Source organism: Dipodomys spectabilis, unplaced genomic scaffold (assembly GCF_019054845.1).
Source record: "Dipodomys spectabilis isolate Male_0828 unplaced genomic scaffold, ASM1905484v1 ptg000001l, whole genome shotgun sequence".
Taxonomy (NCBI): Eukaryota; Metazoa; Chordata; class Mammalia; order Rodentia; family Heteromyidae; genus Dipodomys; species Dipodomys spectabilis.
The window spans coordinates 4,735,312-4,756,535 of NW_024870678.1; the positions used below are offsets into that span (position 1 = coordinate 4,735,312).

The 21,224-nt window shown below is 35.0% G+C and overlaps 1 protein-coding gene across 4 annotated transcripts in view; it reads right to left on the minus strand.

The window, feature by feature from the left end:
* Rev3l (REV3 like, DNA directed polymerase zeta catalytic subunit) overlaps nucleotides 1–21,224 on the minus strand; it is a 151,580-nt gene that overhangs the window by 14,168 nt on the left and 116,188 nt on the right. For 3 of the 4 annotated variants that reach the window (XM_042689028.1, XM_042688971.1, XM_042689046.1), the window contains exons 21-28: nucleotides 20,572–20,690; nucleotides 15,304–15,445; nucleotides 13,941–14,185; nucleotides 12,885–12,993; nucleotides 8,886–9,092; nucleotides 7,889–7,998; nucleotides 1,548–1,662; nucleotides 13–150 (exon numbers count right to left, since the gene is read on the minus strand). In XM_042689028.1, the coding sequence (XP_042544962.1) occupies nucleotides 13–150; nucleotides 1,548–1,662; nucleotides 7,889–7,998; nucleotides 8,886–9,092; nucleotides 12,885–12,993; nucleotides 13,941–14,185; nucleotides 15,304–15,445; nucleotides 20,572–20,690 (1,185 nt within the window). Of the gene's footprint in view, nucleotides 1–12; nucleotides 151–1,547; nucleotides 1,663–7,888; nucleotides 7,999–8,885; nucleotides 9,093–9,515; nucleotides 9,637–12,884; nucleotides 12,994–13,940; nucleotides 14,186–15,303; nucleotides 15,446–20,571; nucleotides 20,691–21,224 lie in introns of those variants that run through there. The other variant, XM_042689116.1, reaches the window with a different exon arrangement.

The following is a 21,224-nucleotide window of genomic DNA, read 5'->3' on the forward strand; positions in this document are numbered from 1 at the left end:
CATAGAACTTACCTTAGAAACAGCAGGGCAAGAATCTCTTCTAACAGTTTCTATTCCTTTTGCATCGAATACTGGTTCCTTTTGGTCCAGTGTTTCATACATATAACCCACATACCTCTTTTTTGTTTGTAACACACAGGGCAAATATACCTGTGGTAAAAGTAACATAAAGGCTCTCAACAGTCATTTCTCCCACATGACTACTTTGTCTTTTTTTAGTCTTTACTCAGATGATAATTATAAAAACATTCAAAATATGACTTAGGATACAATGAATGCACATCTCTACCTGGATATGAAAATGCACAAAATGATCTACTATCTTTACTTCTTTACCACTCACTACAAAATTTTCTGCACCTCAAATGATACTGTTGTCTCCCACCATCCACTTTCTTTTTTTGCATGCAATATTATTTTTTAATTCACCTTTATTGTCAAGGTGATGTACAGAGGGGTTACAGTTACATAGTAAAGTAGTGAATATGTTTCTTGTTGAACTTGTTACCCCATCCATCTTCATTTTTAGTTTTTTTTTTTTTTTTGCCAGATGCAGAGTTTGAACTCAGGACCTCATATACTTGGCTCAGCTTTTAACACAGCTGGCACTCTATTTCAGCAATTATGCCTGGGCTGGCTTTGAAACTGTGATCCCCCAGGTCTGATTTTCGTGAGTAGCTAGGATTACAAGTATGAGTAATTGGCTTCTTAATTTAGTTTACATCTAGATATGGCATAAAACTGAAATGTTATGAGAATATACACCAAGAAGTCCTTTAGTCTCTAGTTTCTCTCTCCTAGTGGCATCCTATTATTCATTTCCTGTATATTCTTTCAGAGATACTCTGATATATTTCAGAGATATTTTTCTCCTTATACAGCATCACTATACAGCATTTTGCACCATGAGTATTCAGTTAATATTTAATTGTAGAGAACATTCTATCCTATACAAAAACTCAGTTTGTTTTGTAGTTACATCACAGCCAATGTATGAAGATACCATAATTTATGTAGTCAGTACCTACTATGTGTTATTTAGGATCATTTTAATATTTAGGAATTGAAGTGTTTTAGTACACAATTGCATGTAGGATAAATTCCTTAAGATGGAATTCCTGGAGCAATGATTTTTGATAAATTCTTTTTAGGGGGATGTGGGGAGGGTGTGCAAGTCCTGAGGCTTAATTCAGGGCCTGGGCTCTGTCCCTGAGCTTTTTTTTTTTTGGTCATGGGGCTTGACCTCTAAGCCTGGGTGCTGTCCCTCAGCTCTTCAGCTCAAGGCTAGCACTCTACCACTTGAGCCACAGCACTACTTCCGGCTTTTTCTGTTTATGTGGTACTGAGGAATTAAACCCAGGGCCTCATGCATGCGAGGCAAGCACTCTACTGCTGGCTGAGCCACCTTCCCAGCCCTCCCTGAGCTTTTTTTGCTCAAGGCTTGCACTCTACCAACTTGAACCACAGCTCTACTACTGGCTAGTTTATTCGAGTTAAGTCCCATGGACTTTTCTGCTGGAGCTGGCTTCGAAACTCGATCCTCTTACCTTTTCAAACTTCAATTTCACTGGTTTAGGATTGGTAGCAGTTACAGCTTCAGCAATTTCTTGACCAATCTTAAAAGACTGCTCCTTAGTGGCTCCTTTCAGTAGCACGAACATACTAAAGTGGATTAAAAATATAGCATAGTAATGAGGAAGTCATTATAACAAAAAATTTCCTAATACTGTAAGCCATGAAAGTTAAGTTGCTTCTAACTTTCCTGGGTATCCATGGATATTACACTTTCCTTGGGTATTCATGGTATACATTATTATAGCTCTTTAAGATACCTAATATTTCTAGCTTAACTATAAGTAGCTTAGATATCACAGGAGCCAAAAAGGTCATGGATCATCCCTAGATATTTAAGGCTGTGTATTTGACATAGTTAAGTCCATCATAAAATAACAGAACCTGTGAAATAAAATGAAAATTTCACTTGTGATATAGGGGAAAAATTCTTTCCAGAACTACAAAAACAATAAAAAAGGCTTATATATTTTGTAAACTGTGTTCACTGAAGAGTAATTAGTAAGCACAAAAAGACACAAGAAATCCTACCAAAGACACTATAAGCATTTTATGTAAATGTTTAGATAGGTTTTCCTTTTTTCATTTATTATAATAGATTGTATTGTATAGTAACTTTCTTCCAGCATTTAATGATATATTGTGAGCACTTTCCCATGTCATCTAGTTCTTTTACACTATTTTTACCATTACAATGTGTTACTCTTTTTTACATTGGTTATTTTTGAGCTAGGATCTTGCTTTATGCCTCAGACACTGGGCTTCCCTATAGCTGGGATATCAGGCACAGGCCACCTGAATGAGACAGAATCTCACGAAGTTCTTTTTGCCTAGCCTGACCTTGACCCTTGATCTCTGCTTTCCAAGTAGCTAGGATTATATATATAAGCCATGGTACCCAGTCAGTTGCACTGTATTTAATGTATGGCTATATTATAATTTAAGCTTTTACTTTCAAACATTTGGTTTCACTGTTTTGGTTTTTGGCTAAGATTTCATATAATAATTGCCTGACACAATTCCATATCCTTATTAAAATTTTTTTAAATGGTACTATCAAACTGAATTCCAGAAAGATATTTCTGAGATGTATTTCCACAAACAACATAAGCAAGTCGGTAAAGGAAAATTTCTAATACAGATTTTAAAAATACCAATATAGAAAACACTTAAAAATAATTAATAGCTGGGTGCTGGTGGCTCATGCCTAACATCTTAGTTACTCAAAAGTCTTAACTCTGCAAGCGGAAAAGGTCAGATAATGTGATGTCAGGAAAATGAACCCTTAGATATGTATTTTAATGTTTTTTTCTTTCATGCATGTGTTTCTAACGCATTTATAAGATTATCTCTTTGTTGCTTTGTATGTCCCTCCCCCACAGTATAACCCCTGCTTTCACTATATTTGATGTCAGTATAACTTGTGGAGGAGATGGGGAAAAACCAGTTGTTTAAGGATACAGGTGGACCTGTTGCAACAATGAGAAGTACAAGTTGTCATGTCCAAAACGAGCTTTACAATGTCGGGGGGGGGGGGGGGGGGGGGAAGGGAGAAGGATTGGGATTGGGGGGGAGGGGGGAGGCTGGGAAGAGATGTGAAGGGTAAACCAAAGGAGGAGGCTGCAATGCTCGGTAAGAAATGTACGCATTATCCTGCCCATGTAATTGTAACCCCTCTGTACAGTATGTTCACAAATAAAATTAAATTAAATTAAAAAAAAAAGTCTTAACTCTGAAGATTGTAGTTCCAAGCCAGCTTGGTTAGAAAAGTCTCTGAGACTCTTAACTCCAAGCAGCAAAAAGCTGGAAATAGGGAAGTAGCTCAAGTGTTGAAGCACCACTTGAGAAAGAATGAGACCCTGGTTTCAAGCTCCAGTAATGGGGAAAAAAGAAAAAAAAAAAACCGATAAAACTGAAGTACAGTATTTTTTTTTCTGACTTAATTCAGTTAACTTCCCATTTTGGTATATACTACAATCTAAAAACCAACAGCACCAATAAAAGCTAAGCACACATTGACTAATAAATATTTGTTCAGCTGGGCACCAGTGGCTCACACTGGTGTGTGAGCTACTCAGGAGGCTAAGATCTGAAAATGGAAGTTCAAAGACAGCCTGGGCAGGGAAGTCTGTGTGACTCTTATCTCCAATAAACCACTCAGAAAACCTGAAGTGGCGCTGTGGTTCAAGTGGTAGAGCGCTAGCCTTGAGCTGAAAAGCTGAGGGACAGCATCCAAGCCCAGCATTCAAGCCCCATAACCGACAAAAAAATAAAAGTAATAATAAATAAATATTAGTTCACTTTTAGTGACTAAGATTCTTATTTCTAACCACAAAGAAGACAATCTTACATTTCTTCATTTTTTTTTTTTTAAAGATGTGTTGGACTGGACTTAAACTCCATGTGAAATATGAACCCCAAAAAGCATGAGGCCCCTGAATTCAAGCTTTCATACCGGCAAAACTCTTTCCCTGTCTATACTGGAGATAGTACTTTCTTTAGGGCTTAATATGAAAGTTTTAAAAAAGAAAAAGAAGTAATTTATTGTTTTACTTAAGGCTATTTATTTATTTATTTAGGGTGCTGATCCTGGGCTTGATCAGGGTTTGGGTGCTGTTCCTGAGCTTTTTTGCTCAAGTCTAGCACTCTACCACTTGAATCACAGCTCCATTTCCAGCTTTTTGGGTTAATTGGAGATAGATTGTCCTGAATTTTCCAACCTGTAGTCCTCAGATTTCATCCTCTTGAGTAGCTAGGACTACAAGTGTTAAGCTTCTGATACCCAGCTACTTAACTTTAAAACTTACTAAGGTAGGAAAAATAGCCTTAGATAGCTAAGTTATAAAATTAAATGGACCTGTGTGTGCAAACATTGTATATTCTCTCTCTCTCACCATGGTCTTCACTTTATCACATTGGAACAGGGCAATAGCATAACTCACATACTTCTAGAATTGTAGAATAGCACTCACATCTATATTCTCTAATCTTTCTTTACCAATTAGAATAATTACACACACTTACACACACACACACACACACAAACACTCACCCATGTATTGTATCTTAAAAAGTTATTACAAGGTACATATTTTGAGATTTTTTTAACCAATAGAAAATTTGTTTTTATTATTATCTTTAAGTAGTTGTACAAAGGGGTTGCCTTAACAAAGCAGTTTATAAATATATCTTGATCATTGTAACCCCTTCCATCATTCTTACTCCCTTACTCCCCCCAGCTTCCCTTCCTCTCCTTAATTTTGTAGAATTGGAATTGTCTGCACATTCTTCTTTTCCTCTTCATTTGTCTACCCCTTCCCCCTTAACTCCACCCTACCCATTTCCAGTATCAGCTTCCTGCTGTTAATTTGCTTTTCTAAAGAATTATAATATTTGAGTTCTTCCTTGAACCTACTGTATTTTAGTTCATACATTTGTATACACTTGCATACCACCCAGTGTATTTACTTATGAGTTTGTAAGTTAAATCCAGCTTTCACATATAAGGGAAAACATGCATCCTCTGTTTCTCTGTGCCTGACTTGTTTAATTAACAGTTTTCTTCCAAGTCTTTCCATTTCTTTACAAATGGTACAATTTTCTAACAGATGCTGGAGAGGTTGTAGCCAAAGGGGATCTTAGTACATGTTGATGGGACTTGTTTGACCATTCTGGAGAGCATTGTGGAGGGGCCTCAAAAAAATTAACCATAGAACTATCCTATGACCTGGCAATCCACATGTGTGATGATGAAATTTTAGATTTTATCCATTGTTAGTGAGTTTGTTTGCTAGTGCCTATGCTATTTTGACCAATTTGACTGGGAACTAAGCTTTAAAAGAACTGGCCAGGATTACCCTAAGTTTTTGATCACTTAACAGAAACATGGCTAGATCAAAAAGAATCTCTGAAAATGAATTTTTATTTTTCATTGGTGTTTTTAGTCCATTTTAAATAGCATTAACTTTTGGGTAAGAAGGTCAAATACCCATTTAAGAGCTTTGATTTTCATGTAGAAGGGCATGAGTGGGGATATGACAACTGCCTAGAAGGCTTTTTAAAATCTTTGCGTTAACATATATTTGTAATATAAGAGGGTTTCATTGAGCTTTTTTAACTATACTCAGGTGAATTTTCCCAAGCAATTTTGATTCTAGTTCCCTAGCTTCATAGTATGTATCTTGTCCAAGTCCTTTCCTATCTTGCCTGAGAGTCACTATAATAAAAGGTCCAATCACTGATCAAAATAGGTCATATCCCAATGGGTTGGATAAATATGACTGAAAACCACTACATATGAAATAACTATTTTGTACATAACAACACTCACAATATGTTTATTATACTTTGTAAATGGACAATACTGAGAAGAAAATCACTCTTCTGAGTTTTTTTTTTTTGGTCGGTCATGGGGCTTGAACTCTGGGCTTAGGAGCTTTCTCTGTGCTCTTCAGCTGAAGGTGAGCGCTTTACCATTGGAGCCACAGCGCCACCTCTGGTTTTCTGGTGGTTAGTTGGAGAAAAGAGTCTTATGGACTTTCCTGCCTGGGCTGGTTTTGAACCACGATCCTCAGATGCCAGCCTCCTGAGTAGTAAGGATTACAGGCATGAGCTACCAGCGTCCAGTTCTTCTGAGTTCTTTTGATGCTTAAGCAGCTGACTGCCCTTAAGCTAGGCCTTAAGATTTCTTTTTAATGAATCATGATTTTTTTTTTTTTGCCAGTATGGAAGGTTGAACTCAGGAGCCTCAAGCTTGTTGGAGGTGGTGGTGTTTCTATTGAGAATGCATGCTTAAATGAACTGCCTTTACATTGATTTCAGAATCATGGCAACTTCTGATTCTGTGTATTGATACCCTGATTTAAAAATTAACATTTTAAATGGTTAACTTTCTTCTCTTCTCCAAGTATTTCTGAAGAATTCTGCTAGCAAATACAAAGTTTTGCTTTACAGTCACACTCACTTTGTTAGAATACCTAGCCAGAAGTAGTTTTATTGAGCAGAGAAATAACAAAAGCCAAACTAATCAGAATATGAACAATTAAGAGTTAGGATAGTTTGAAACTATCCCCATCTGCTGGTAATAAAAAAAATGTTGTCTATTGTAACAAGTTTGTATTCAGCATTAATACGATAATGTTCATTGTACATTTTAAAGGACTGAAAGAGATGCAATGGTATTTCAAGATTTTATACAAGCTATTTTTATTTTTATTTTTTGTCGGTCGTGGGGCTTGAACTCTGGGCCTGGGCGCTTTCCCTGTGCTCTTCATCTCAAGGCGAGCGCTCTACCACTTGAGCTACAGCGCCACTTCCGGTTTTCTGGTGGTTTATTGGAGATAGGAGTCTCAGGGTCTCTCCTGCCTGGGCTGGCTTTGAACCGCGATCCTCAGATCTCAGCCTCCTAAGTAGCTAGGATTACAGGCGTGAGCCACCAGCGCCCGGCTACAAGCTATTTTTAATGATTAAGAAGTTATCTTTTATTGCTCTGCTGTACTGCAAAGTGAGTGATCAGAGGTTCCAAGACACACACTTTTGTCATGATTACACTGTTTAAACCCTCATCACGAAAATAAATTTCAGACTATAAGCAATATATGTAATATTTATATTTTAGAGGATTTTCAATTAAGTGATATAAGTAAAATATTCAGCCTGGCCCTGAAAAATATTAGAGGAAATAAGCAAGTAAGCAGTAATTTAGGATTTAAAAATCTGTACCTGTTCTATTCTTTGACAGTAACAATGGACAATGGACCACAGAAGTCTGCAGACTTTCTGGTATCAAATGGTGACCTGTACTTGCTTATGTGTACTTCCCTTAGAAAAAGACCAATAGATTCTAGGGCCCAATACAAGGCTAATGCTACACAGTTTGGGGTAACTTTTTCAAAAGTAATTTAATTGTTTGCACAGTTTGGGGTAACTTTTTCAAAAGTAATTTAATTGTTTGAAGAGACACTTAAATTCAGAGTTTTGGAGGAATTATTCACATTAAAAGCAGTTTCTCTAAATAAACTAGACTCCTAGTGCATATGGTTTGTTTACAGATCACTATATGCTTGGCTAAGAACTGTCTGGGGGGGAATGACATGGAAACTTTGACAGTCTGTGGTTCATACCATTTCTGTTTCTTAAAATCCTATCTTGTAAATCAGGCTTATGTTGTTAACTCTGCTCATAAGATCCTAAAGACCGGAAAACACTTAAGTAAAACTCTATTTTAGGAAGGAATGTCTTTAAGGCAGTCAAATGCTAAGAAGATCTCAAGAGATGCACATGAAGACAAGTACAAAAACCTAAGAGCATTCATTACCTGTCAGTATCACCATATACAACTCTAGCACCCCATTTCTTGGTATCATTCACCAGTTTAATTGCTCGTTCCAAAGTTTCTCTGGCTTTGTGAACAATACTGTCACCAATCTGTTGATAGAAATACATTGGAAATATTATCTTAGCGTACTTAGTATAAGTCAATATACTTAACATAGCTACTATAAACAAAACCGTATTATTGAAAGATTCAAGCTAACAGTATTATATTTTTCATTATACATGGTATTTTGCTGCTCTCAATATACATATGCCACAGACTGCCTTGAACAGGTTTGTGGAGTTTACTTTTCATATTATAAACTGCATAGGGACTTTATTCTTCCCTACTTTTCTCGTATTGAACTATACAAATTCAATATACTACCATGTCCTCTGGCCTTAATTTGGTATGAATAATTTATATAACAAGTCTATTCTGTTCTTTCCTCAGTCACTAATAAATTATTACAGCACTCTGTAGCACTGTGTTATATTCATGTCAAATAAGTACCTTCAGAAATCAGTCTTATGAATAGTGTTTTCTAATCGTCACTGATCCTGTACTGTGTATGGTCTTTGCTTTACTTATTTACTGGTACTTTAGCAAATAAGAAATGATTTTTATTTATACTGACATTTGGACAAACCAGCCTAATTATAATCACATCTCCAACAATAAATAAGAAGGAATTACTTAGCATTAAATTTGTTAACACAATATAAAATCAACCCTGAAATGTCATATTAACAGATATGTCAGATTATGTAGAAATAGGCTCATTTTTCCAATTATCACTGAAAGTCATCAAGTGTTGATACAGAAAATATTCTCTCCTGCAACCAAAACTTATGTTTATAGACCTAGTTTGAGAAAAACCTAACCTATGTTATGAAAATGAAACCATCTAAAGTTTCAAAACAATATGAAATATCTTAATGGACATTCAATGCTGTTTTAGTCTCTTCTGCAAAAACTACTGACAGGTATCACTCACCTCAATGCAAGGCATTCTTCCAGAAAAATTAGCAGATGTATAGCCAAATGTGACATTTGCTATCAGCTTTAGTCCTAGTTGACGTGCATTGAGCATTCGTGACAGGGCCCTGTCTTGCTTGTAAGCCTTCATTGACTGTTTCACCATGAATCTAGTCTTCAAAATTTCTTCAAGCATTCTTGGTAGGACACCCTTTCTTACTGAAGGCTATCATAAAGGGGGAAAAAAATCAATAATGTGTAAGATCCCTTTAAGAAAGAAGCACAAAGCATAATAATGGCTAACTGTCAAGAATTACAACATACTAGTAGTAGAATGGCCAGAAGACCAGTGGTTGTTAATACAAAATCATTACATTTTAGTTATTTGAAGAGGATTTTTCTCCTAAAACATTCCTATAACGTTTATAAAACAGCACTTCCATGTTAGCTCAGAGACCTCCAGGGAGGGGAATGTCAGCTACAACAAGATCAGAAGGAAATGCTGTTAAAAACTTTTGATCAAAACCCCCATCCTTCCAATAAAGACACATGGAATGTGTATCACTCATAACCAACCTCAGTTTTTAAAGATCTCATCCTAATGACCCCACACAGTAATCTGCATGGAACTCCATTTATCTACCTTGGAAGAATGATGAGCTGGGTTGATTCTGCTGACATTCAAACCTGCAGTTCCAGAGATTCTAGGTATTTCAAATCTGATGCTTAGATCACTAAGCCATCCCCTCCGGCCTATATTTATTAGCAATCTGGAAGAGGGGATGAATAGTGAAGTGATAAAATTTGTTGCCAAAAAAAAATCAATTGTATTAATAAAGACTAGGGGGAATTTATGAGAACTCCAGTAGGAATGAAAATGACAAAACAGTATTAACTTTGATGATTCACAGACACGTGCAAGATAATGCATGTTGAACTGAACAGTAGGTATGTGATACTCACACTCTTGAATATGGAAAAAAATCTTACTTTCAAATAAGCTTTACATATGGGGTCAAAATGTAGACGTAGTCTTTAAAATGAGACTTAGGAAGATAACAAAATAAGTGGCTGTATATGTGACAATGAGAATTCATTCTAACCTCTACTTCATTTGGCGTACTATAATTTTTACTTTTGTTCTACCATTTTCTTTTTTAAAACTGTAATTATTAATATACATTAGTTGTGCAAATGGTTTCACTGTGATTATTTCCACATGCATTTAGAACAATTAAAATTGTATAACTTCCTGTATTACCTTCTCTTATATTCTCCTTTCTTTTGTCTTTTCTAACAGTACCTGTTCTACTTTCACATTGTCTTTCTTTTGTTGTTCTTAGTTTCCACATATTCAAGGAAATATATAATACGTGCTGTGATTGGTTTATTTCATATAGGTGATTTTTAAATGACATGATTTTGTTCTTTATAGCCAAGTAATGCTCCATAATGTGTACATGTCACATGTTCTTTATTCTGTCATTTGTTGTTGGGCACTAAGGCCGATTCTATAATTTGGCTATTGTGAATAGGGACATAATAAACATGAATATACAGGTATCTCTCACATGTGTTGATTTCCTTTATTGAGTATTCAGGAGTGGGATAGCTACATTAAACATTAAGTTCTATTTTTTTTTTTTTTTTTTAGTTTTTGAGGACTAGCCATACTGTTTTCCATGGTGGTGGTATTAATTTATATTCTGAGCCACAATTTAATAGGGTTCTTTCCTCCCCCTATTTTTGTCAGCAATTGTTAATTTTGGTATTTTTGATAGCTATTCCATCAACTGGGGTAAAATGGAATCTCAATGTAGTTTGCATTTTGCTGACACCTTAAAAATATTTTCTTCCACTTGGAAAGTCATCTCTTCATTCTGCTCTGTAGAACCCATTTCAATTTTATGTAGTCCTATTTCTTATTTATTTACTTATTTTTATTTTTTATTTTTTTGATACCACTACTGGGGCTTGAACTCAGGGCCTGGGTGCTGTTCCTGAACTCTTATGCTCAAGACTAGCACTATACCACCTGAGCCACATCTCCTTTTCTGGCTTTTTGGTGGCTAGAGATAGAGTCTCATGGACTTTCAAGCCCAGGCTGGTTTCGAACTGCTCAGATCTCAGCCTCCTGAGTCTGTAGGCCAACAGGTGTGAACCACGAGCACCTGGCTCATTTTTCACTTCTTGCTCTTACCTCCTGAGCTACTATTGAAGTCTTGTTTAGGAAATGTTACCAGTGCCAATAATTTCCCCTGTGTTTTTCTCTAGTAGCTTCAAAGTTTTAGGTCTTACCTACTAAGGTCTTAAATCCATTTCAAACTCATTTTTACATAATGCATGAAACAGGGATCTAATTTCAATCTTCAGCATGGATATCAATTCAGTTTTGCTAGTACCACTTCTAGACTCCCTTCTCCATATATTTTTGGTACCTTTGCTGAGAATCAAACAGATGTAGAGGCTATCGATTTATTTCGGGAGTCTCCACTACATTCCATTAGTCTACATATATATGTATGTATGTAAATGTCAATAACATGCTGTTTTTGTTATTATGGCACTGTAGTTATTTTGAAACCAAGCACTGTGATATCTCTAGCATTATTCTCTTTGCTTAGGACTGCTTTGGCTATTCAGTGTCTTTTGTGACTTCATGTATATTTCAGGATTATATGAAGAATGTCATTGGTATTTTGATGGGTATTTAACAGAATCTATATATTACTTTCAGTAATATGGCCATTTCAACAATATTAATTCTCTCAATCATAGACATTGGAAGTCTATCTTCCAGTGTCTTCTTCAATTTCTTTCTTCAATGTTTTGTAATTTTCCTTGTAGGAATCTTTCACATCATTGGTTTTTCCCTAAGTACTTTTTAGGGGATTATTGTGAATGGAACTGTTTTCTTGATTTCTTTCTCAGTCAAAATAAAATTTAATGTAAGAAGAAAAATATGTAGATTAATATGTAGAAATGTGCATGATGTAAAAACTTATTATTTTTCTTTTTGGCTGGTCCTGGGGCTTGAACTCAGAGCCTGGCCCTAAGCCTCTTTATGCTCAAAGTTAGCACTCTACCACTTGAGACACAGTGCCACTTTTGGCTTTTTCTGAGTAGTTTATTTGAGATAAGAGTTTCATGGACTTTCCTACCTGGTCTGGCTTTGAATTGTGATCCTCAGTTCTCAACCTGAGTTGCTAAGAATTACAGGTGTGAACCACCAGTGCTGGCTTGATTTTTCTTTAAATCATGAACTCTGGCAAATTTTCCTCATATTTAAGTTGCTAATTATAGTTTAGCATTACCTCTTACTGGTAGAGAATGATACTTTTGATAAGTACACCAGAATGAATTTGAGGGCTGCTGGGGTCCATTCTACTATATGACTCTAGTACATACATGCTAAGGAATTAGAAAAGAAAAGAATGAAGTTGGCATATAAGAGGCAATATAATGTTCTAGATCTTGCCTGTTTCTTTGTATTGACTCATTACGCGGGTTTTCCTTAGTCTCTTTTTGAGGGGACATCAGGGAGAGAAAAGGGGACTTTACTATTAGTGTGGTTATTTAAAAAATACAATCAATAAACATTAGACTATAATTATGTTTAAGATGGTCTCAATTAAGTTTAAAATAATATATAAGAATAAATAGTGGAGTGTATGCATTAAAGCAATTTTCAATTTTGTAGGTTATTTTGTAACATATTTTGGTTATCAAATTGCTATTTATGTCTACAGATTCTAACACAGTAAGGCATTACACATGTACATTTATTTCTTTCAATATTGCACTAATTACAATTTAAGAATATGTTTAAACCTAAATTCAACCAACACAAAGATGATTATTCCCCTTAAGTGACTTCTTAAAAGATTTTTGTATCTTTCACTTTATTCAAGTAAACAAAATGTTTTCTCCCCCTTTTTAGTGCCAATATAACCTAAACCAGTATATCTCTCCAAAGTTAAGCTACAGTTGATTCCTTTCACTTACAAGAGATTATTACCTTGACAAAAGCTACTCCATTGGGGGATACTGTGATATCATGTCTAATTTGATAAAGTAAATCTGGAGGTACTTTTAGAGAGGTACAGCCAAATTTGAACTCATCATACCTGTTAAGAAAGAAAACAATAAGCAAATACTTTAAGACATAGACCACAGTTTGTAGGCAGTCTTATTAAGAATCTTCCTAATTTCACTAAGAAATTCATTTTAAAATATCAAACCACAAATTCATGTACTTAATGTTCACCTGTCTCATTAGCAAAAGCTATTCAAATTTATTAAAAGAAATGCTTCTTAAATGACATCATCCTAAAATGTATGGCTGAAGCTATATTGCAATAATAAATTTCAACTCCATATATGAACACTTTATATTAAGTTCCTTAAAGAAAAATTTAAAAAGTAGTAAATTACAAATTACTTTTTTACTTAAAAGGATTACAAATAGAATTTCTGTAAGTGCACACAATGAAAAAGTGTATCAGAGAATAAACAAAATATATTATATCAAATGTACAATTATCTTTGTAATGGAAGAATCAGAATTTCCTGCAATTCAAGAAGAAAGGTGTCCAATACCCTAAAAACTTAAAATGATAACTCTCATTCAGTTTATAAAATTCAGTTTATATGATTTAACAAACTTAACAGTTCATTTGTGTAAAAATCATAGCTTATTTCCGAGAAAATAAGAAGATGGTAGCTACAATTATAAATCATAATCCTCAATCTGTTTCGTAAAAGGTGACATATCAAGTTAAAAATTTTAAGAGAGATCATCAGCATTCACGGAGAAACAAAAAATTACAAAGTTCATCTATTTATTCAAGATCCTCTTCACTTGAGTCATCACTTATAAAATTAAATTAATATCATGATCTATGTTAATTAGTAAGAAAACTTATTCGTTGTAATGAGTTGCCCATGCCATACTTCAATTCATCTTATTCATAACAGTGTAAAGTACACAGACATGAAGAAAATCTGTGTAATGTTACTAAGAGATATAAATCATAACATTGTAACTGTAAATATAAAAAAAAAAAAACCTTACTTTCCCAAGTTTTCCACATGGCCAAGGCAAGTGGAAAAACAGTAGTTGTATGCAATCACAATAGAAGGATATAATGACTGAAAGTCCAAAACCAGAACAGAATTGCTATAGAAGCGAGATTCAGGCTCCATAATTAGGGGAACACACTGTGGGGCTCTCATTTGAGAACGCTGTTGAACACTGGGTGTCACAGGAATATAGTTCATTGGTTTAGCAATACGCAACATCATTGATTCCACACGGTACTGCAAAGAAGGGAGGGATAAGAAGAGATGCAATTTAAACATAAAAAATTCATCATTTGAATATATGATTGTTTATGGGATGTTTTTCTCTTTAGAATAAATTCAAGTGACTTTTTACCATTAGAATTATACCTTATAATTTAATCAGCTTTCAAGAGGATTGAGGTATAACTCTTCTGAACGTTTAAAATACTATCACTGAACTTTAAAATTCTTTTCCTATTCCTGTAAATCTCTAAGATTCTGAGGTTTAAACTTTGGGGTTTAAACTTTGGGGCTCTTACTTGCTAGATAGAAAGACAGTTGTATAGTTTGACAATTTCATTCAACTGGTCAATAATCCCTGAAAAATTTATTTGGACAAAATAGAGGAAAAAGAAGTTGCTAAGAGACCTGAGATAAATACTTTTCCAATTTTTCAAGGAGGCAACACAAACATTCCTGAACTGAAGTATAATCAGACTATTGGTTCCTAGCAATTACTGAGTTAAGTGATTATTGTTTCTAATAACCATTATTCACTAGATTGTTTGGGGTATTAATAAAAAAACTCAAAAGAACCAGCATAGATTCACTAAAATATTCTCAGGTGGACTTTTATTAAAAATCAGTTACCATTCCATTTTTGCTATGTTTATTGAATTAGTAGGTATATTAGAATAAGGATTTTATGAAATTAAGGAATCTTAGTAATTTAAAGTAGTCCTGTTAACAAGCTACAGGTCTTCAAATAAATATTGAAGTGAAAGTATATACTCATTTTCAGTAGGTTGTTTGGTAAAATCATTATGTCCTTTAGGAAATCAACTTCAAAGATGAATTAAATTACTTCTAAGATAATATTTTCCCTTAAACTTAAAAAGCTATGTAGGTCACCTGTATTTTCCAATCCTTCATATTTGTATTAAAATTATTGAAACTTGTAAGACACCACATTAGAAATGTAACCCAAAAGGAGGTAGTTTCTTATTGGTTCCTCAACAAAGGGCTTTGATTGATTATACAGCTATTGATTAGTTGGTATTAGACAGATTTTTTTAAATGAAATAATTTCAAACATCTGAAAACTAAGTATATCACTTATAAATTTAAAGTGTGCAAGAAAATAGATTTCCTACCTGTGAACCCCTTGTCAGTACATGTAAAAATTGAATGCCAAAAAGTCTAGCCAATTCACTGGTTTTCCCAATTAGGTCCAGTTGTTCTAACATTTGGAGATTTCCACGGACACGGCTAACATAATGATCAACCATTTTCCATCTATTAAAAAAGATTCCATGGTATGAATTTCAGAGAAAAAGATGGGAAGTTGAAATACAATAACAATTAATTCTCACTTCATTACATGAGGCAAAATGTTTAATGGATAGGGAAACTTCATGATAACCTAAACAGAGCTCTAGGAATTCATACACAAACAGATGAAAAGAGGTACCTACCCATAGGTGTAACTCCTCTGAACATTTAAAGTACTATTTTATTGAAATGAATTCCAGGGAATGGAAACATGTTTTTTTTGGTGGTGGTGGTGTTTTGCTTTTTTGTTCTTTTAAGGAAGCAAAAGGGGGCACAGAAAGGGAGGAAAGGTGAACAAATACAGTTGTACTATGCAGTACACAGTATGTGGAAAATGAACTATGTAACTTTTGGGCAGGGACAAGGAAGGTGTGACACTGTCCAATAAAAAAAATGTATTCATTACCTGCCCTAAGACATGGTAACTTCTCTGTATAACACCTTAATAATAATAAAATTGTATTTTAAAAAAATATATAAGGAAACTGAAGACTGCTAAGAGGTTAATTTGTCTAAGGTTACAAGCCTACCATATCAGAACCTAGCTGTTACCCAAATAAACTATGAGAAATAGATTAAGCAGAAGTAATATGATTGAAAACAAAATTATAGACTACAAATTATTGTCTTGTTGGATTTCTACTATTACAGCAAATTGTCTCATCACGCTAAGCAAACTTAATGTGTATTTATTTCACATGATAATATACATTCCATTCCACTGATTTGTAACTAGGTAATACAACCAAATTAAACAAAGTTTATCTTTCATAACTAAGGGTAAACTTTGCAAGTACATTTTAGCTTGTATAATTCATCTAGCAAAAACCAAATGTTTTTTCACCTAGACTTATATACAGGTTAAGTATGAATGTGCTAAACACTTTTACCTATCATTATTTTTGAAGTGATTTTTCTGAAATAAGATCTTTGCTGGCAAGTCACGCACGCGCACGCACACACACACACACACACACACACACACACACACACACACACACACACAACTAAGTTGAATTGTTACTTTTTATTTATCCTCCTAGCATTTTTCAAAGTGAACATATTAGGCAAATACAAGTTTTAATTCCGAGAACAGGAAGGAAAATATAAAGCATGATGTACTCAGGATACTATCGAAATGGCAATACTTAAAAGCATTTCAAAGGCACAGGGAATTTTTATTTATTTTTATTTTATTTTTTTGGATAGAGCATCTAGGAAGGTGACAAAGGAGACAGAAACATTTTAAATGGAAAACTCAGTTATTTTGAACTTTTTTGGGGGGTGGTGGGGGTGGTGGTTGGTTGTGGGGCTTGAGTGCTGTCCTTGAGCTCTTCAGTTCAAAGCAAGTGCTCTACCACTTGAGCAACAACGCCACTTCTGGTTCTCTGGAGATTATAGGAGATAAGAGTCTCGTGGACTTTCCTTGCCTGGGTGACTTTGAACTGTGATCCTCAGATCTCAGCCTTCTGAGTAGCTAGGATTACAGGTGTGAGCCACTGGCACCCGGTTTATTCTGCACTTTTTGTTGTTGTTGTTGTTCGTGGGGCCTGAACTCTGGACCTGGGCACGGTCCCTCAGGTCTTCAGTTCAAGGCTAGCGCTCTACCACTTGAGCCACAGTGCCACTTCTGGCTTTTTCTGCTTATGTGGTGCTGAGGAATCGAACTGAGGGCCTCATGCATGCAAGGAAAGCACTCTACCACTGAGCCTCCTTCCCAGCCCAATTCTGAACTTTTTAAGGAACAAATTATACACCTAGGAAATAGATAAGAAAATTTATATTGGAAGTGGTGCTGTGACTCAAGTGGTAGAGTGCTCACCTTGCGCACAAATTGGCTCAGGGACAGCACCCAGGTCATGAGTTCTAAGTCTTACAACCAACAAAAAAATTATTACATTATCTTCTTGAGCTATATGATCCTCAACTCCTATGACATTACTTCTAGCTCAGAAACTGGTATAGTAATTACTACCTAGTTCTTGGATGACAGATGAAATCACACTGGTATGAAGTTCTATAGTTCTCAGTAATATTAGGGATTACAAAAGGTATTATCGGCTGATTTTGGAATCCTAACACTTTTTTTTAAAGTGTTCTCAGTCCCCAGCAACAAAATTTTGGAAATATAACTCATGTCAGACCATTTGAGAAGATTGGGCTTACAAAATTAATAATTAGGGCACCTCTGTGGTTTATAAATGTATTTACTACAAGTAATCTGTGAAGAGCAACTTTTCATCTAAATCAACTTATTAGAAGTATTTTTAATTAAAAAATTACAGAAAAGCCGAGCGCCAGTGGCTCATGCCTGTAATCCTAGCTACTCAGGAGGCTGAGATCGGAGGATCGCAGTTCAAAGCCAGCCTGGACAGGAAAGTCTGTGAGACTTTTAACTCCAATTAACCACCAGAAAACCAGAAGTGGCTCTATGGCAAGCACTAACCTTGAACTGAAGTGCTCAGGGGCAGCACTCAAGCCCAGAGTTCAAGCCCACGACCGACAATAAATAAATAAATAACAGAAAATAAAATTCTTGAAAAAGTATGACATATTTTTTGGTAAAATTTCATTTATATTTAAAAATAAAATTCTTTGACCTCTTTATGAGTCTCCAAAATAAAAAACCTGTATAGTTTCTCCATATAAAATTCCCCATTTAACATAAATGGTCTAATACTTAGTCCAATTCCTTTATGTAGCATATAAGGTCCAATTTTCTTCATCACTTGAGAAAACAAAAATTACTTGATCTAGACAATACCAAGAAGTAGTAAAACATGCGTTTAGAGCTTCCTATGTCATACAAATAAACCCCTTAAGTTTAATATAAATGTTTTACTTCTTTATATATACCATTACTCTGAAGCTTCTATTTTTATATTTTTGTCTTTCTATATTGAGGACTGAACTAGTTTATACTAGTATCTTGTATACTAGTAGGTATACTCTACTACTAAGCTATATTCCCACCATTCTACAAGGTTTCCATCATAATCCTTATACTTACTAGGATTTCACTTCACGTTCCTCAGATTCCTCAAAAAAGAATGGACTAGTCATGCTCAGCAATGTATATTTACCTCTTTTAAATAGTATGCTTACCTGTTTGACAACTATTTTTTCCTGTCTTTACTACCACAAACCCTTATATTTCAATAAGCCAAAGTATACCCATTTTAAATATCAGTATCAGTATAATGTCAGTATAAGTATCAGTAATTTCTGGATTTTATTCTTCATATATCTATTTTATCAGCTTTCTTTTTTGTCTTTTCTTTTTTGGTATTGGGGATTGAATCTAGAATGTTGTTGCGCTTGCTAGGCAAGTGCTTTGCCACTAAGCTACATCCCAGCCCTATCAGCTTTTTATTGTCAATTTATCTTAAAGAGAAAAGAACTTTTGCTTTTAATTATGTTGGTGTAACTGGTCCTAGATTAGCTTTCCTAGCTGGGTAAGAGTCAGGGTAATTGTTTTGGGCAATAAACAAGAAGAAATATAAGACTGCTTTCTGAGAGAAGGGAAACTCATGAATCTGTTCAGTTGGGAGAAAATTTTCTAAACATAGTACAGTATGGTACAGTCTAAGCAGAACATGGTTGTCCATGTAAGCAAAATAGTCAGAACTTAAAGAGTTCAAGCAATCTCTAGCTAGGAACTGAGAGTTGGGGCACCAGAGATAAGAGAGGTATGCAAATGGCAAGAGTTGGGATAAAACAATTCAGATGAAGTTTTTTGTGAGTGATTGAGGTGAAAATAAGCCTGATGAAACAACACATTACTACAGAGTAGCTAGTTTGGAACTGAGTTTGGGAAGAAATTATCAGCTAGTACTGGAGGGTTGGAGGGTTACCAATACTAGATCTTCTTGTTAATATTGGCATCAAGCTAAAGAACCTCCCAAATCATGCATTAGGAGGTTTTTACTCTACAATTAGTCATACTTAAGACAAAACTAAACAACTAAAAAAAAGACAGTTTAGAGACTGAGTCCTGTCAAACTTGGGGGCTTTGGAAACAACTGGGGCCTGATACAGTCCCATTTCCAATCACAAATATTAAGTAACAAACAAGTGTCACCAGGAAAGGGCAGGAAGTCTTCCTGTCATAGATCCTAAACAAAGGAACACTGTTGCTGAGGAAGAACTAGAAGGCAAAACTTGTCTGCCTCAGGAAAATGGTTAGGAAACTTGCCTATGCCTAGACCTTGGCAGTAGTAATAAAGCAAAGATCGACTGAAATTTGTGAGAAGATCAGGAAATGCCCATTCCTGATCCCCAAGTGAACAACAAAGCAAACTTCCTTTGTCTTCACAGTCTTACAGAATAACCAATAGTAGTTACCTGCTCATAAAATCTTAGAAATGAAAATAAACTCTCTATACTGGAAAATTGAGTGTTGACTTCTCATTAGAAACAGTAGAGTCCAGAAGGAAATGAAATGATTTTTTTTTTTTTGTCAGTCATAGTGCTTGAACTCAGGGCCTGGGTGCTGTGTCCCTGAGTTCTTTTGTTCAAGGCTAGCATTCTACCACTAAGTGACAAAACTCCACTTCCCATTTTTTGGTGATTAATAGAAGATAAGAATCTCATAGACTTTCCTGGCCTGGCTAGCTTTGAACCTCGATTCTTAGATCTCAGCCTCCTGAGTAGCTAGGATTACAGGTATGAGCCACTAGTACCTGTCTGGGAATAAAATCTTTAGTGGTAAAAAACAAACAAAAAACCCCCAACCCCAGAATGAGATAAGACAGTAACAATATTATTCAAAATCAAGAATGAAATAAAGTTATGAATGAAATATGGATGGAATAAGGAAGCAAACACAAAGGGACAGATTGTTAACATTTCCATTTATATTAAGTTCTAGAACTGGCAAAAGTAATCTAATTATAGTACTTACCTGGATGGTTAGGTTATGGCAAGGCTAAAACTTTGTTCAAGTGGATTTTCTTTGTGTTAAGATATATTCCTTGTTACGATTATTGTAGTGGTTAAGAGAGTAAACACGTTTTTCAGTCATAAAACAATTTAAGTCTATACATTTTCACTGTAGAAAATATATACTTCCATGAATTGTAAAACATTACCTGTATAGATCTGTCTTGTTATCAAACCAATCTGACAAGACGCGAAAGGTAAATAGGGGAAAACGCTGGTGAAGAACATGAAAGCTCACATTTTCAAAGGTGTAGTTAGTTAGAGCCACCTTAAGAACAACAACAAAAAAGCAAGAGTAAGACACCATTATAATAATGTTTATATTTATGTAGAAAATTTGGTTTTAAAAGATTCAAATACCATTTAAAACATTTCATAGTAGATATGAAAGATTATTGTAAAGATTATTGTGTTACAACAGAATAATTAGTTTAAAACTATGTATAGCCTACGGGACAGAAATATTCACTACTTATTTTCCTTTTTCCTCACTCACATCCCTCCCTCCCTCCCTTACTGGAGATTAAAAGCACAGCCTCTCATTTGCTTTCAAGTTTGAGATACACTCTGAGTCCTTCAGATTTCTAAAGTTTGTTTTTCAGATAGTTTCAGGATAAACTTGTCCAGGTTGGCCTCAATTTTTCAATCTACCTCTGTTTCCTGAAAAACTAAGTTTACAGGTATGAGTCATGATGTTCTGCTTGGCATTCTAACGTCTTAGGCTTGGGCTGGAGTTAAGCTTCAGTCCTCCTGTCTTTCTCCCAAAAAGTTGGGTAAGATACCAGCTTTTATTACCTCTTTT